A 16279-nucleotide genomic window follows, 5' to 3' on the forward strand; every position below is an offset into this window, starting at 1 on the left:
AACACCCGTCGCCTGGGCACTCACAAAAACAAAAAACCACCCCCAAGGAATTCAAAAGCAAAGAACCACCCCCGATGGGGGACCATGAGTCCCTGCCCCCTGGGCACTCACAAAAACAAAGAACTGCCCCAAACAGGGGGACACGGGGGCCTGCTAATGACACCCCCCTGCAGCCGTGCCACTGGAGCTGCCACAGCCAGAGGAGGAGGTGGGGACGGGGAGGCAGAGTCAGCGCTACTAGAAACAGAGAGAAAGGCACACCTCAGCCCCACCAAGCCATGCTGCCGGCACTGCCACAGCCAGAGGGGGAAAGACACCCCTTCACCAGCCACCAGTGAGCACCACAGCCAGCAAAAGCGTCCTCATGGCCAATTATGTAACAGGATGGGTTCTACTGTTGCTGGAAAAGTGAGGCTGAGCACCATAGAGAGCTCAGAAAACAGCATCTTTATTAATAGGAGTGACCAAATAGTGGGAACCCAAAGAGATGGTAGAGAGAAGGAGGGAGACTAAAACACTACGCCCAAACATGTAAGCACCAAGTCACCAAAGAGTGACGCACATAAGGTTGTCTTACCAACACAGGACACTCCCCCAAGGCAGAGGCTACATCTTCTAGGCCTTGGAAGACAGGAGTGTCCCTGTTGCCTTTTGGGGGAAAAAAACACCAACCCCCAAGAGCACGAGCCCTCTCACCTTTCATTGAGCCTGCTGGAGATGTCTACCTAGGGAGGTGTGTCCACCACCCCCCCAGGAAGAGGTCGCAGACCCTGCTGCTCTCTCACTTTTCCTCCTTGCTCTCCCCATCTCAGCTCTCCTCCAAAGGCTGTCAACCAATAGGAGAGACTCGAGTAACTTTAGTTTATGCAAAGTCTGTCTTCAAGGACGAAGCTTTCACTTTATTAGCTTTTGTTCCCTAGAACTTGGCAGGAAAAGGAAAAATCTTTTCACAGGTGGCCTGGGCAAAAATACAGACCTGTATGTCAACAGTTTTAATTCCTGAAACAGGGGTTTACATGTCTTTATTCAAATTCTTTATTTAAACTCCAAATTTAGATTGATTTGAATGGGTGATGATGGATAAATAAAAAAACTAATGTCAAAATAAAAGAATTTACTTGTCATTTTTCTGTGAGTATCTGTGGGGTTGGGTTGTATCAGTGGAAGAGCCTTTCTAGGGGAATTTACGCCCCATTGTCTCCAAAATCTTGCAGGTGAGAATTTTTATGGGTCTAAAGTAAAAAATCTGCTTTTCCCAATGAATTTCCAATGTTGATCTGTGTCCTGATGGATGTTACTCCTTCTGCGTTCACACAGGTGCTCAGAGGGAATCAGGAAGATGAGGAGACGACCCGTGGCGTCTTCCCAATATGAATTACTGGGAATGTGGGCCACCAGGTCTGTTCCCAACGTAGGTCTTCCAATGGGTGATGGAGTAGGAGCAGCAGACAAAGCTCTTTCTGCAGTCGGGGCACTCGTAGGGCTTCTGTTACCGGTGGGTCCGTTGGTGTTTAGTCAAGGCAGCACTCTGGTTGAAGCTCTTCCCACACTCGTCACACCTGTACGGCCTCTGCCCAGTGTGGATGATCCGGTGCCTGCTGAGGCTGGACCTGGAGTTGAATCTCTTCCCGCAGGCGGTGCAGCAGAAGGGCCTCTCCCCTGTGTGCGTCCCCTGATGCATGAGGAGAGCTGAGCTGGTCTGAAACCTCTTCCCACATTTGAAACACTCACAGGGACGTTCCCCAGTGTGGATCATCTGGTGGCGGTTCCGGGTGGAGCTGTTAGTGAAGCTCTTCCCACACTCCCCACATGTGTATGGCCTCTCCCCAGTGTGGATGCGCCGGTGGGTGATGAGGGTGGAGCTGCATCTGAAGCTCTTCCCACATTCCCTACATGTGTAGGGCCGTTCCCTGGTGTGGATGAGCTGGTGGCTGATGAGGTGGGACCTCCGGTTGAAGCTCATCCCACAGTCGGTGCAGCGGAAGGGCCTCTCCCCCGTGTGAATCTGCTGATGCCTGATCAGATGGGAGCTGGTCCGAAACTTCTTCTCACACTCGGAACACTCATAGGGACGTTCCCCGGTGTGGATCATTTTGTGGCTGATCAGGTGGGAGCTCTTGCGGAAGCTCTTCCCACATTCCAAGCACTTGTAGCACTTCTGCTTGGTGCGAAGTTTCTGCTGCACCACCATGTTGAAGCTCTGGCTCAAGCTTTGGCTGCCTTCCCAGGACAGGCAGGGTTGTTCCATCTCAGAGCACCCTGGGCTGGGTTTGGAGCCTCTTCTCCTGGCAGATCTCCGAGGATTTTCCTCCCCAGTGACTTCCTGTGCTGTGGAGCCGTTCAAAACAGCCTCTGCCAGCAGGTTCTCCGTGCTCTCCGTGCTCAGCTCAGGGCCTGGGGCAGGAAGGAACAAGGACAGGCAGGGCATTTGCCTCCAGCCCACAGGGAAGGCCAAGGACATCCCCCCAAACCCGGCCCCGGCAGGACGGCGTCGGCAGCGGGGTTGTCCTGCAGCCGGGGCCATGCTGGGCTGGAAGATGCAGCACAAGAGAGGGGCAAAGGGGCACTGACTTCCTCCTCACCTGCCTGGGGGTCCCGGGGCATCTTCCTCTTCCTCGCAGCCTCCTCCTCCATCCTGACAAGCTTTAGGCAAGAGAAATCCTACTTTTTGGGGAAAAACAAAGTGTGAGTTTGTTGGGCAGGGTGTTCCTCCTGCCTAAATCAATCTCTAGAACTCAGTGGGCTTCTTGTGTCCATAAAAACCTTCAAAACACCAAGATTCAGCCCAAAAACCCCTCACAGAAGTTCCTCCTCTCTCACCTCTCCACTTTGGGGTTCTGGGGGTCCCCCCTGTCTGAGCTGCTGGGGGTCTCCTGTGTATTGGGGGTCCTCCCTCTCCAGGGTCCCCACCCTCTACAGGCTACTGGGGCTCCAGAGAATCCAAGGGGTCCTCTTCTCCCATCGTCCTTTTTTCTGGGGTCCCCCTGCTTAGGAGTACTGGGGCTTTGAGTGTCTCAGGCATCCTTTCTGCCCACACTCTCTGCTTTAGGGTCAGGGGTCCTCCCTCTCTGAGCTCCCCACTTTGTTTTCCTGGGGGTCCCAGGGGTACTACCCCTCCAGGCACCCCTTTTATGCTTGTGGCTCACCTGGCTGGGCACCTCCACCTCTCTGGGCTCATCTCACGAATCTGGACTTCTGGGAGGGGGGAATGCAGACACCGACGATGGATCCCAAGGCATTTGGGGACAGAAGGACTTGTGGGACCACCTTCTACTGCCTGGAGTGGCTCTGGGGGGTATTCCCTATTTCTCGACTCTGGGTCTGGGAGCACAAGATTCTCCCAGTTTTCCTAAAATTAAGGAATGTTACACAGAGCATTTCCATCTCCCCATTTTCAGTCTGGGGGCACAGGATACTTCCAGTTTTCCCAAAATTGAGGACATGGAACATTCCCAGTTTCCCCAGTTTGGGTCTGGGGGCTGTAGTGGTTCCCATGGGCAGGGTTTGGTAGTGGGGGGCTCCAGGGCTGGCTTCTGTGAGCAGCTGCCAGAAGCTTCCCCATGTCTGGAGGAGCCGATGCCAGCCGGCTCCAGGCCGGGCTTCCTGCCACTGGCCAAGGCCGAGCCCAGCAGAGATGGCAGTGAGGCCCTGGGGAGAACGTATGGAAAGGAGGAGGAGAAGGGGTAGATGAACATTGCAGGCAAAGAGAGGAGGGAGAAGGTGGGCACAGCTCTGCAGACCCCACGGGCAGTGCAGAAGGAGGGGCAGGAGGTGCTGCAGGCACCGCGGCAGAGGGTCCCCTGCAGCCTGTGGGGAAAGGCCTGGGGAAGCAGCTGAGCCCCTGCAGGGCAGGGCACAGAGTCACCTGCAGAGCAGGGAGAAGCAGGGCAGGGCACAGAGTCACCTGCAGGGCAGGGAGGAGCAGGGCAGGGCACAGAGTCACCTGCAGGGCAGGGAGGAGCAGAGCAGGGCACAGAGTCACCTGCAGGGCAGGGAAGAGCAGGGCAGGGCACAGAGTCACCTGCAGGGCAGGGAAGAGCAGGGCAGGGCACAGAGTCACCTGCAGGGCAGGGAGGAGCAGGGCAGGGCACAGAGTCACCTGCAGGGCAGGGAAGAGCAGGGCAGGGCACAGAGTCACCTGCAGGGCAGGGAGGAGCAGGGCAGGGCACAGAGTCACCTGCAGGGCAGGGAGGAGCAGGGCAGGGCACAGAGTCACCTGCAGGGCAGGGAGGAGCAGGGGAGGGCACAGAGTCACCTGCAGGGCAGGGAGGAGCAGGGCAGGGCACAGAGTCACCTGCAGGGCAGGAAAGAGCAGGGCAGGGCACAGAGTCACCTGCAGGGCAGGGAGGAGCAGGGCAGGGCACAGAGTCACCTGCAGGGCAGGGAGGAGCAGAGCAGGGCACAGAGTCACCTGCAGGGCAGGGAAGAGCAGGGCAGGGCACAGAGTCACCTGCAGGGCAGGGAGGAGCAGGGCAGGGCACAGAGTCACCTGCAGGGCAGGGAAGAGCAGGGCAGGGCACAGAGTCACCTGCAGGGCAGGGAGGAGCAGGGCAGGGCACAGAGTCACCTGCAGGGCAGGGAGGAGCAGGGCAGGGCACAGAGTCACCTGCAGGGCAGGGAAGAGCAGGGCAGGGCACACAGTCACCTGCAGGGCAGGGAGGAGCAGGGCAGGGCACAGAGTCACCTGCAGGGCAGGGAGAAGCAGGGCAGGGCACAGAGTCACCTGCAGAGCAGGGAGAAGCAGGGCAGGGCACAGAGTCACCTGCAGGGCAGGGAGGAGCAGGGCAGGGCACAGAGTCACCTGCAGGGCAGGGAGGAGCAGGGCAGGGCACAGAGTCACCTGCAGGGCAGGGAGGAGCAGGGCAGGGCACAGAGTCACCTGCAGGGCAGGGAGGAGCAGGGGAGGGCACAGAGTCACCTGCAGGGCAGGGAGGAGCAGGGCAGGGCACAGAGTCACCTGCAGGGCAGGAAAGAGCAGGGCAGGGCACAGAGTCACCTGCAGGGCAGGGAGGAGCAGGGCAGGGCACAGAGTCACCTGCAGGGCAGGGAGGAGCAGGGCAGGGCACAGAGTCACCTGCAGGGCAGGGAGGAGCAGGGCAGGGCACAGAGTCACCTGCAGGGCAGGAAAGAGCAGGGCAGGGCACAGAGTCACCTGCAGGGCAGGGAGGAGCAGGGCAGGGTACAGAGTCACCTGCAGGGCAGGAAAGAGCAGGGCAGGGCACAGAGTCACCTGCAGGACAGGGAGGAGCAGGGCAGGGCACAGAGTCACCTGCAGCCCAAGGACGAGCCCACATGCAGCAGGGGATGCCAGAGGAGGCTGTGACCCTGGGGGAGGCCCAGCATGGAGCAGGGGCCTGGCAGGGACCTGCTGAGCCCTGCAGAGAGGAGCCCACGCCACAGCAGGTTTGGCCCTGGCAGGAATTGTGGCCCTGGGGGGGCCCACGCTGGAGCAGCCGGTGCCTGAAGGGCTGCACGCCGTGGAAAAGGGAACCCCGTGGCAGCACTTTGGGAAGAACTGTAGCCATGGCTGGAGAGGCTCGGGCAGGACAGTCTCCCGTGGCAGGGATCCCACGGGGAGCAGGGCAAGGACTCCAACCCCTCTCCCTGAGCAGCAGCACCAACAACTGGCTGGGCCCCCCATTCCCAGCTCCCTGCCCCGCTGAGGGGGGAGGAGGAGAACTGGGAAGGAGGGAGGGGTGGGGGGAAGGGCTTGGTCGGGTTTAGTTCTCCTTCTCCTGCTCTCATTCCGGCAGTACCAATTGAATTCCCACGCCCACTGGGAGTCTGATTTGCCCGCGCTGGTGCTCGGGGAGGGATCTCTCCCGCTCCCTACGCCAAGTGCCGAGCCCTCCGTTGGATTTTCCCTGCCCTGCCCGCTGGCAGAGGGAGGGAGAGCGGCTTTCGTGGGTGCCGCCCCCAGGCAGGGCCCCCGCCCCCCCCGAGCTGTCCCGCATCTCCCTCCTCAGCCGGCCCGGATCCATCTGCTGGCAGAGCCCGGGCAGCATCTCGGCGGCTCCGCAGGGCACTCGCTGCTCCCTGCGGGCTCCCAGGGACCCCCCCGGCCTCCCCTGTGCCCCCCGCAGCCCCTCCCTGCCCATCCCCTCGGAGCGCCGAGCCCGGCCCCGCTCGCAGCTCCCTCGGCCCTCGACAGCAGCAGCGGAGCCCGCGGGGCCCGACCCAGCGCCAGGCCCGGCCCGGCAGCGGCGGAGCGGGGGCTGCGGCGGGGGGAGCGCCCGGGGCACCGCGGCGGGACTGACCGATCCTGCCCGGCCTGTCTGACCCTGCCCGGAACTCACCGGCCCCTGCCCCGGGCCCTGGAACGATGGGCGGAGCCAGCGGGGCGGGGCTGGAGGAAACGCCGCGCGCCCATTGGCTGCTGTTTCTGTCATTCCTGGCTCCTGAGCGCCTATTGGACATTTTCAGCGTCACGCCTCGCTCCGCCCGCTCGTTGCCATGGCAACCGCCAGTAGGCGGGGACGGGAGGGAACCGGCGTCAGCGGCTGCGCAGTGACGGGCGGAGACCCGGATGTTGATGGGGCGTGGCACAGACAGCGCAGCGAGGCATGACGGGAGTTGTAGTACGCGGGAACCTCAACATGGCGCGGGGCTCCGGGCTCCGCCCCGACCGCTGCAGTTCTGAACGCCGATTGGCTGCGAGCAGTGACGGGCGGGCGCGGCGGCCAATGGGAGCGGCGCAGGCGGAGGGCGGGACGTGGGAACGCCGCATGGGGCGGAGAGGGGAGGGCGGCGAGTCTGGGGGGACTCGGGGCGGGTTTTGGGGGTTCCTCCTGACCCCCCCACAGACTGCGGGATCCCCGGGCCGTGTGGGCCGTGACGGTGAAGGTGGAGAAGCCGGTAAGCCCCTCCCCCTACCCCGGGACTGCCGGAAGGGCCCTCCCAATACCCCCCCTAAAATAACCCTGAGATCCCGAAACCCCCACCTGGGACCCCCAAAACTCCCCCAGGATGCCCCAAATCTCCTCCTGGACCTGTCAGAACCCCTAAAAGAACCCGAGAGACCCCCCCCGGAACCCCAAGACTCCCCCAGAGGCCCCAGAGGCTCCACAGAACCTCTCAGAGACCTCCAAAGCACCGCAGAGACCCCCCCAAACTTTCGTCCCGAACCTGCAAACTACCCCGGGTCCATCCAACCTCCCCGCAGACCTCCCCAAATTCCATGAATCTCGCTCCAATCCCCCTTTCAGACCACCCCAAACCTGCCAAGGATCCCCCAAACCACCCCATTCCCTCCCAGTCCCCTCCCAGACCTTTCCAAACCACCCCAGGACCCCACTAAATTTTCTTTTTGAAGGCTGAAAACCATTCCAGGATGCCCCTAAACTCCCTACTAGAAACTCCAAACCACCCCAGTTCCCCCCAGCCACCCCCAGACCCCCCAAACTGGCATCTCAAAGTGACAGCTGAAACAGTGCAAGGAAAGGAGGTTTTAGGGGCTTGGAAAAGTGGGATGGGGGGTCCAGGGGGACCCTGTGCCCAGGAAAGAGGAGTCCAGGGGTCCCTGATGTCGGGAAAAGGGGGTCATGGGGTAGGGAGACCCAGAGTGGCCAGAAAAAGGGGTTCAAGGGGTTCCTCAGTGTTCAAAATAGGGAGGGGTCTGGGAAGTGCAGAATTGGGATTTCGGGGGTTGCAGAGTCAAAGAAAAGAGGGAGGTGGGGGTGGAAGAGGTGGGATGGTCAGGAAAGGGGGTGCAGGGGGGTATTGGTGCAAGATAAGGGGGTACAGGGGCATCCCAGTGCCTGGGAACGGGGAACAGGAGAGTCCCAAAGTCAGGGAAATGCAGGACTGGAGGCAGAGAGAGGTGGGTGGGGGTTGCAAGGGGTCCCTGTGCCCAGAAAAGGGGAGTCCAGGGAGTGCCAGGGTAAAGGAAAAGGGAGTGTGGAGTCTGGGAGAGGTGGGATGGGTCGACAAGGGGAGTCCTGGAGTGAAAAAAGGGGGTGTGGGGGTAAAGTTACCTGGGATGGCTGGGAATGGGCCCGAGGGTCCCTGGGGCCAAAGAATAGGGGGATGCAGGGGCTGGGAGAGGCAGGATGGGCAGAAAAGGAGGGCCAGGAGGATCCTGGAGTCAAAGAAAGGGGAGTGTGAGGGCTGGAAAATTGGGATTGGCCAGGTAGGGGGGGTCCCTGAGCCCTGGAAAAGGAGGTGCAGGGGGATCCCAATAATAATAGGGTAGAGGAGAAAACAATGGGATGAGGTTCCAAAGTGCCAATTTCCAGAGGCAGGAAGGTGGGGAGAGGGCAGGGAAGTGTCCCCAGGGAAAGGGATCCCAGAGCAGATCTGGTGTTCAGGGCCAGAGGGGGAACTGGGAACAAGGATTTTGGGAATCCAGAGCAGTGGGAGGGGGGTTGCCCTCCCCCTCATGGCCATTCTGTGCTTCCCAGAGCCCAGTCACTCCCAGTATGAGCCCAGCCATTGCCAGTATGAGTGCACTCACCTCCAGTATGAGCTTTGCTACTTCCACTGTATCTCACTCACCCACAACATGGCCTCAGTTGGCCCCAGTATAGTGCCAGTCACTCCCAGTGTGATCCCATTTTCCCTCAGGAGGGTCCCAGTCACTCCCCAATGGCCCCAGTTTAGACCCAGTCACTGCCAGTTGGTCCCAGTCACTCCTAGTGTGGTTCCATTCACCCCCGGTATGGTTACAGACACTCCCAGTATGGACCCCAATATGGGCCCAGTTGCTCCTAGTATGATTCCAGTTGCCCCAGTTGTGGTCTTAGTACATGGCCCGCAGTCACTCCCAGTTGCTCCCAGTTCCTTCCAGCATGTTCCCCATTACCTCCAGCATTATTCCAGTTTCTCACAGCCCCTTCCAGTCACTCTCAATGTGGTCCCAGTAACCTCCAGCATGATCTCACTTGTTCCCAGTATATCTCAGTTACCCCAGCCTGGTCTGTGTCCCCCCAAGTATGATCCCAGTCACCCTCACTGTGATCCCAGTCTCCCCCAGCATAGGGCCAGCTCTTCCCAGTGTGATCCCAGTATGATCCCAGTTGCCTCCAACCTGGTTTCATTTGCTCCCAGTATTAGCCCAGTATGATGCTGTTCTCTCCCAGTGTGCCCCCACTTTTTTTTTCCCAGTCATTGCCAGTACGATCCGAGTCACTCCCAGATACTCCCAGTATTAATCCAGTCACTCCCAGATACTCCCAGTATTAATCCAGTCACTCCCAGATACTCCCAGTCTTAATCCAGTCACTCCCAGTATGATTCCAGTATGAACCCAGTTGCCCCCCACATGCTTCGAGTTGCTCCTTTTTACCCTCACTGTGTGTCTGGGTTTCATCCTGGCCCCCCCACAAGCTCGAGCCCCCCCCCCCACTTCTCCCCACACTCCTCAAAGCAGGGAAAAGGAATGGGGAGGGAAAAAACCCCTTGAAAGCAGCTGAGCTAAGTCAGTGTATAAATGTATATGTGTATATTCTCTAAATGTCTATAATTCTATGAATACAATTTGCACTCATGACAGGGAGAGGGAAAGGGGAGGGGGAAAAAAGGGAAGGGGAAAACAGGGTTGGCAGGAAGACAGAACAAAGAAAAACAGTGGGTACGAAATAACACCCCCACAACCCCACTGAGTAAACCAGTACAACACAATCCCACCCCCACTCTTAGAAGAAGAACCAGCCCCTTTCTCCCACGCGGGGGGGTCTCACTCATGCCCTTTCCCTGAACTTCTGCATGGCTCTGATAAGGGACCGAGCAGGAGCAGGGAGACGTCTGCCCTTCCCCGGAAACCGATGAGAGCCCAACTGCTTGTGTCCTGTCTGTTATCCTGTGGGAGGGGAAAGAATGGGTGAGGAATAGCTCGAGACAAGCCCCTCCCTAGTTCCATCTGGTTACGAGGAAAGAGCCTGGCTTAAACTATTGCACTATGCTTCCACTCACTCCCAGTATATCCCAGTTGCCATGAGCATGCTCATAATCACTCCCAGTATAATCCCAGTCACCTCCAGCATGATGCCATTTGCTCCCAGTATCTCCTGGTTGCCCCAAATAGAGTCCTAATTGCCCCAGCACGCTCCTTGTCACTCCCAGTATGAGTCCACTATGATCCCAGTTACCCTGGCATGGGCCTGTCTGCTCCCAGTGGGATCCCAGCAGGATGCCAGTTTCCCCCTGCATGGTTCCAGTTGCTCCCTGGTGCTCCCAGCTTGATCCCAGTTACACTCAGTTGCCCCTAGTATAGTCCCACTATGATCCCAGTCTCTCCCACCATGGTCTCAGTCCTGCCCAAGAGTCCCAAATACAGACCCAGCCACTCCCAGTCACTCCCATTGTGGTGCCAGTCACCCCCCATATGGTTCTAGACACTCCCCATATGACTCCAGTGACTTCCAGTCTCTGCCAGTATGATGTCAGGATGATGCCAGTTGCCCCCAGTCTGTCCCAGGAGGGCCCAAAGCTCCTGGAACACATGGAGGACCCACCCAGAGGAGGGTTCCTACAAGTTCTGTGGCTGCAGGAAGAGCCCCGAGGAATCGAGGGTATTCCAGAGCCACCCCAGGCAGAGAAAGGTGGTCCCACAAGGCCTCCTGCTGCCCCCAAATGCCTTGGGATCCCCATCCCTGTGTGCATTCCCCCCCTCCAAGATGTCCAGGCTCCTGAGCTGAGCCCAGAGGGGTGGAAGTGCCCAGCCAGAGGGTCCACAAACCTAAAAGGGGTGAAGCTGAAAAGGTTCAGAAATAAAGTGCCAAGAGGGGCTTTTGTCCATGAGCAGCAAAGGTTTTTATTTCTGCACAGGGAAGTGAGGCTGTTCCACTGCACAAAACCCACTTCCAAGCAAAAATGCCAGAACAGGTGTATTTATACAATTACAGGACATTATTACAAGATTTTTTCATGCACATTAATTTATTACAATATGTGCTTATCATATTCATGCTTGGGCGGTACCTGGGCGTGCCTTTAGGAGGAGGAGCTTTCTGGATTCTTCTCTTGGCATCGATTCTTGGAGTGTTTTTCCTGGCCTCATCTTACCCTCTTCCTCAGTCTGAACTTCTCAACTTTCTTTCATAAGTGGCCTTGCCAAGACTCTGAAAGAGAAAAGAGACCAAAACCCCCTAGTTTTATGAAATTTCTACTTCTGCTCTGCAAAATGTTTGCACAGCAAGGCCACTGAAGACCATGAAGTGCTGGAGCCACCTTGTTCACGTACAATTGTCTAGTAGTTATAGAGACCAGTGTACCGTGGTTAGAAGTCATACATTAAACTAAGCCAGACATTTCAATAGGATAAAATGGTAAAGAGCCAAGATTTTGTAGAGTTGAAGCCAAGGTTTTGCAAGTTTTACAGGTCATGTCATGGAACAAAGATAAGGCAAAAGTCCGGCAGTGATGAAGACGCTTCAAGGCCACCCCAAGGGATGAAGTCAGGAGAGCACTACCCGAATTCAAAGCCAAAAAGAAAGCTCTGCCCAAGATTCCACTTAGTCATTAATATGGAAATTAGGGGGTGTTAACTATGGACTTAAGACTATAAAAAAGCTTATTTTGCACAAACAAGTTAGGCAAGTTTTTGCCCAGTATGAACTGGCTTTGCCTCCAACGTTGTCAATAAATACCTTTGCTGCTATTAGAATAAAAATCTTCTCTTAGTTATTTTTGCAACGTTTTCGCTTATCACTCTTGCTTAAAATCTTGGCTTGGCACCAGCTTATCTTATTGAGGTGCTCAGTTTTATCTGATTTGTGCTCCTCAGGACAAGGTGCTTCGGTTCTCTACAGCCAGCAAAACACCACAATTCAGCATTTCAAGCTGAGTCACCTCAGGAACATGGCTTAGGCAATTCTGCCAAGCAAGCAGCACTTTTGCAAAGCAGAATAAAGTATTTTACAAAACTGGGATCTTTTCAGGGGTCCTTCAGGCCTTTCTCCTTTCATGGGAGCCTGGAGACCCCCCGGAAAGCGAAGTGAGGAGCTTAAAGAGAGGGAACTCCAGGGAACCTGACACCCCAAAGCAGAGAGTCATGGCAGAAGGTACTCCTGGGACCCTCAAAGCCTCAGTATCATTAAGAAGGGGGACCACAGAACATAGGAAGTTGGGAGAAGGGGGACCCTTTAGATTCCCTGAAGCCCTGGTAGCTTGGAGAGGTCTGGGACCCTGAAGAGGGAGGACCCCCAATACACAGGAGACTCCCAGCAGCCCGGACAGGGGGGACCCTCAGAACCCCAGAGTGGAGAGGCCAGAGAGGAGGAACGTCTGGGAGGATTTTTGTGAGTGAATATCAATGTTTTGAAGCTTTACATGGACAAAAGATGCCCGGTAACTTCTAGAAATGGACTTGGACAGAAGGAACCCTCAGCCCAATGCATTCTACTTATTTTTCCCCCACACCAGGATTTCTCCTTCTCAAACCTTGGAGGGATGGAGGAACAAGCTGCGAGGAAGAGGAAGATGCCCCGGGACCCCCAGGCAGGTGAGGAGGAAGTCAGTGCCCCTTTGCCCCTCTCTTGTGCTGCATCTTCCAGCCCAGCATGGCCCCGGCTGCAGGACAACCCCGCTGCCGACGCCGTCCTGCCGGGGCCGGGTTTGGGGGGATGTCCTTGGCCTTCCCTGTGGGCCGGAGGCAAATGCCCTGCCTGTCCTTGTTCCTTCCTGCCCCAGGCCCCGAGCTGAGCACGGAGAGCACGGAGGACAAATCCCCCCGGCAGAATCTGCTGGCAGAGGCCGTTTTGAACAGCTCCAGGGCACAGGAAGTCACTGGGGAGGAAAATCCACGGAGATGCCCCAGGAGGAGAAGCTCTAAAACTAGATCTGGGTGCTCTGAGGAGATAAAACCAACCCAGTGCCCCAAAGGTGGCCGTAGCTTGAGCAGGTGCTCCGATCCAGTGATGCAGCAGCGACTTCAGTCAAGGGAGAAGCGCTACAAGTGCTTGGAATGTGGGAAGAGCTTCACCCAGAGCTCCTCCCTGATCCGCCACCAAACAATCCACACTGGGGAATGGCCCTACAAGTGTGGGGAATGTGGAAAGGGCTTCAGTGTCAGCTCTGAGCTGATGCGCCATCAAATGATCCACACGGGGGAACGTCCCTACGAGTGTTCTGAGTGTGGGAAGAGGTTTCTGACCAGCTCACATCTCCTTAGACATCAGTGGACACACACTGTGGAGAGGCCCTTCCGCTGCACCGACTGTGGGAAGAGCTTCAATCGCAGTGAGACCCTCATCATCCACCAGCACATCCACAACAGGGAGAGACCCTACAAGTGTGCGGAGTGTGGGAAGAGGTTTCAGAGCAGATCAGATCTCCTCAAACATCAGCAGACACACACAGGAGAGCGACCCTACAAGTGTGAGGAGTGTGGGAAGAGTTATCCGAGGAGCTCAACTCTCATCAGGCATCAGAGCACACACACAGATGAGAGACCCTTCTGCTGCACCGACTGCGGGAAAAGCTTCAACCGAAACTCCACCCTTATCATCCACCGCCGCATGCATACTGGGGAGAAGCCTTACAAATGTGGGAAGTGTGGAAAGAGCTTCACCCAGAGCTGTAACTTGACCACACACCAACGGACCCACCAGTAAAGGAAGACCTACAAGTGCCCCGACTGCAGGAAGAGCTTCATCCGCTGTTTTAACTCCATCACTCATCGGAGGACCCACGTTGGATGATCCACAGTGACCCATGTTGGTCACAGACTTGGCGACCCAAGTTGGGTAAAGAGTTGATGACCAACATTCTTGATGAGGCCTGTTTAGCAGAGACCTGGTGACTCACGTTCCAAGTGATCCATGCTGGGCACAGACCTGGTGACCCATGTTCCAGATGAATTATTATCAGCAGATGGTCGGTCCACTAATACAGTGGAAGGGAGCTCTCAGCTCCAAGGGGCGAGTGATAATAGCTCTGGACAGCTCTTTTAGATGCTAGCCCCTTGAAGTGCAGGGAGGCTCCTCCCGCTTCCGACCAGCGCTAGTCCCTGAGGAAAGACAGCCACACGAGTCAGGAGTCCACGGCAAGAAGCAAAGTTTATTGTAATGCCCGGTCTTATATAGGGAGCAGCGGAAATTTTCAGAACATGGGAGGAGAAAGGAGAAGAGAAAGGGAGGAGCCAAGAATCCCATTGGTCCATATGCAAATTGAGGGGAGGAACAAGGAAAGAGTCAATAGGAAACGGGGATCAAAACATAACCATATATGGAAAATGGTGCACTGCACCAAACTCGGGCCAATCAGGGAAGGAGTGGTGGGAAAATGCCCTGAGGGTTTGTGGGAAGAAGAACTTGGATGGGGGTGACTAAGGGGAAAATACTTAGGGAAGCCATATTACTATACAATTTATTAAACAGAGGAAGCATCAATATATGCTTTAAATCTTTCAAAGTCTTTATCGAGCTACTGCAGGGCCTCCGGGCTCAGGGCACTGAGGTCTTGGACTTCCACATCCTCGTTGACCCATCTCTTGTAATATGTTTGCCATTTGATGAACTCTTGATCACCCTGGCCTCCTCCAACAATCCATGCTGGGCGTGCATTGGTTTGTGTGGCCAGACTTTGGAAGCTGGGGTTGCTCCAGCGGTGGGTTCTGTGAGCAGCTGTCGGAAGGTTCCTCCATGTCCGGCACCTGTCCTGACCCCCTGAAAGTGAGGGTGACCCAGGTTCTTGTTAATCCACCCCTTGGGGCAGTTTAGATTTACTTTATCAATATTTATGTATATGTAGACTTCAGAGCACTTTTGTTTCCATGTAAAGTAGGTTTGGAGCAGTTTTGGTTCTTCTCTGTAGTGATATAAAAACATAGAAGTGTTACTTCCCTTCCCTGGCTCCAAGCCCAGCCTGTCCCTCCAGGGGTGGGTATTCTCTGCCTCTGGGTGGTTCCTTTGCCCATGGGCAGGAAAGCACCTGCTGCTTTTGCAACTGGATATTGTTGGAGCCATGAACCATCAACATTCCAGTCCTTCCAAAGGGGAGACACTGGGGTCTGGTTCCACCACACGTGTTCCTGTGCAGATAGAAATACTAAATAAACATTTGTATTGCTGACAGCTGACCCCATGTCCAGCACCACCTCTCCCATACTCTGCCATTATTACTGAAATCCTTGGAAGCCATTGAGGCAGTAAAAGCCTCAAACAGCACCTTTTCAGTGCCAAAGAGTCAGACATTCTTTTATTCTGGCCATGACTGATAAAATTCCAGCCTCCACACAGACACTGGAACAAAACCTTTTCTCCTGTGTATACTATTTTTAGCAAACAAATAAATTAATGTTCATTGGTTCTAATTACATAATTCCCTTTCATTAATTAGTAGTCTGTCCTCTATTGGTTATTGATTTCTTTCTTTTTAAGCTATTTTTAGTGTTTTCAGTATCCTTTTCCTCTTGTAGGGACTTTCCAACACAAATACTGAGTCTCTGTTAGCCTTTTCTTTATCTTCACGTTTCTGCAAAATGTCCCTGTGGCCTGTATGTTCTGCATTTCATATGTTCAACCTCAACCACCCATCACTCTCTCCCAGGCTTTGTTCACTGAGGAAGATCAGGGTCAGTTTATCAAAACTTAAAGTTCCAGTACTTTTCCCATGGTGTTCCCACAAAAGTACCTTAAGACAACTTTGATAAATGCTGGCTAAGAGTGATTTAAGGATAACACTTTGTCACCAATATATATTGATTTTAATGTCTGGCACTGGGGATGGGGCGTGGGGGGAGAGCTGGAGCCATACTGGTAGTACTGGTGGTGATGGGAGGCCCTCAGCTCAGGGCGAGGAGCTGTCGGGTGAGGGTGGGTGAAGAAGGGGGGATGGTGGGAAATGGGGGGAAAAGTGGACAAAAAAGGTGTGTAGTAGTTTAGGCTTTCATTTTGGTAGGCCCAGACAGTTTTACATAGATTAGAGGGGACAAGCATCACCTGACTGTGCTCGTTTAAAGGTGAACCAGCAGGGAAAATGAACTTACCACGAGAGAGATTATAAGTCAGACCTAAAATTTAATAACAATATTACAATAACAACACTGACACACAAGGGAAATTGCTTTCAACTCACAAAACCCCAGCAGTATAACCCAGTGTCCTGGGGCACAAACCCAGGGGGTTTGTTTGCCCTTGTGCTGAGACCCCTGTGGTTCCCCCAAGTCCAGAGCAAAAGGAAAAGAAAAACCTGTTGGTGCAGGCGAGGGCTGTGGTCTGGGCGAGAGCGGGGATCTCCTCCTGTCGAGGTCCTGCTGCTGCTCTGGATCCCACGAGAAGGTTCCCGAGGTCTTCTTACCCACCACTTATGTACCCTCAGGGAGCTCTCAGTCCCTCCCCCT

At 55.6% G+C, this 16279-nt stretch overlaps 2 protein-coding genes across 2 annotated transcripts; one reads left to right on the forward strand and one right to left on the reverse strand.

Annotated features, from left to right (window-relative positions):
• Positions 1 to 878: 878 nt before the first annotated feature.
• LOC139685211 (zinc finger protein 551-like) lies at positions 879 to 6296 on the reverse strand. Its single transcript, XM_071581850.1, has 4 exons — positions 6258 to 6296; positions 3147 to 3349; positions 2583 to 2661; positions 879 to 2394 (listed from the first exon to the last, which is right to left on the reverse strand). Exons 3-4 carry the CDS (start codon positions 2632 to 2634, stop codon positions 1490 to 1492), a joined length of 957 nt encoding a protein of 318 aa, XP_071437951.1. The 5' UTR covers positions 2635 to 2661; positions 3147 to 3349; positions 6258 to 6296; the 3' UTR covers positions 879 to 1489.
• A 439-nt stretch (positions 6297 to 6735) lies between these two features.
• LOC139685210 (zinc finger protein 852-like) lies at positions 6736 to 15743 on the forward strand. The gene is made up of 3 exons (XM_071581849.1): positions 6736 to 6855; positions 12361 to 12439; positions 12628 to 15743. Exons 2-3 carry the CDS (start codon positions 12388 to 12390, stop codon positions 13548 to 13550), a joined length of 975 nt encoding a protein of 324 aa, XP_071437950.1. The 5' UTR covers positions 6736 to 6855; positions 12361 to 12387; the 3' UTR covers positions 13551 to 15743.
• The last annotated feature ends 536 nt before the right edge of the window (positions 15744 to 16279 follow it).

This window comes from Pithys albifrons, unplaced genomic scaffold, assembly GCF_047495875.1.
Source record: "Pithys albifrons albifrons isolate INPA30051 unplaced genomic scaffold, PitAlb_v1 scaffold_44, whole genome shotgun sequence".
NCBI classification, from domain to species: domain Eukaryota; kingdom Metazoa; phylum Chordata; class Aves; order Passeriformes; family Thamnophilidae; genus Pithys; species Pithys albifrons.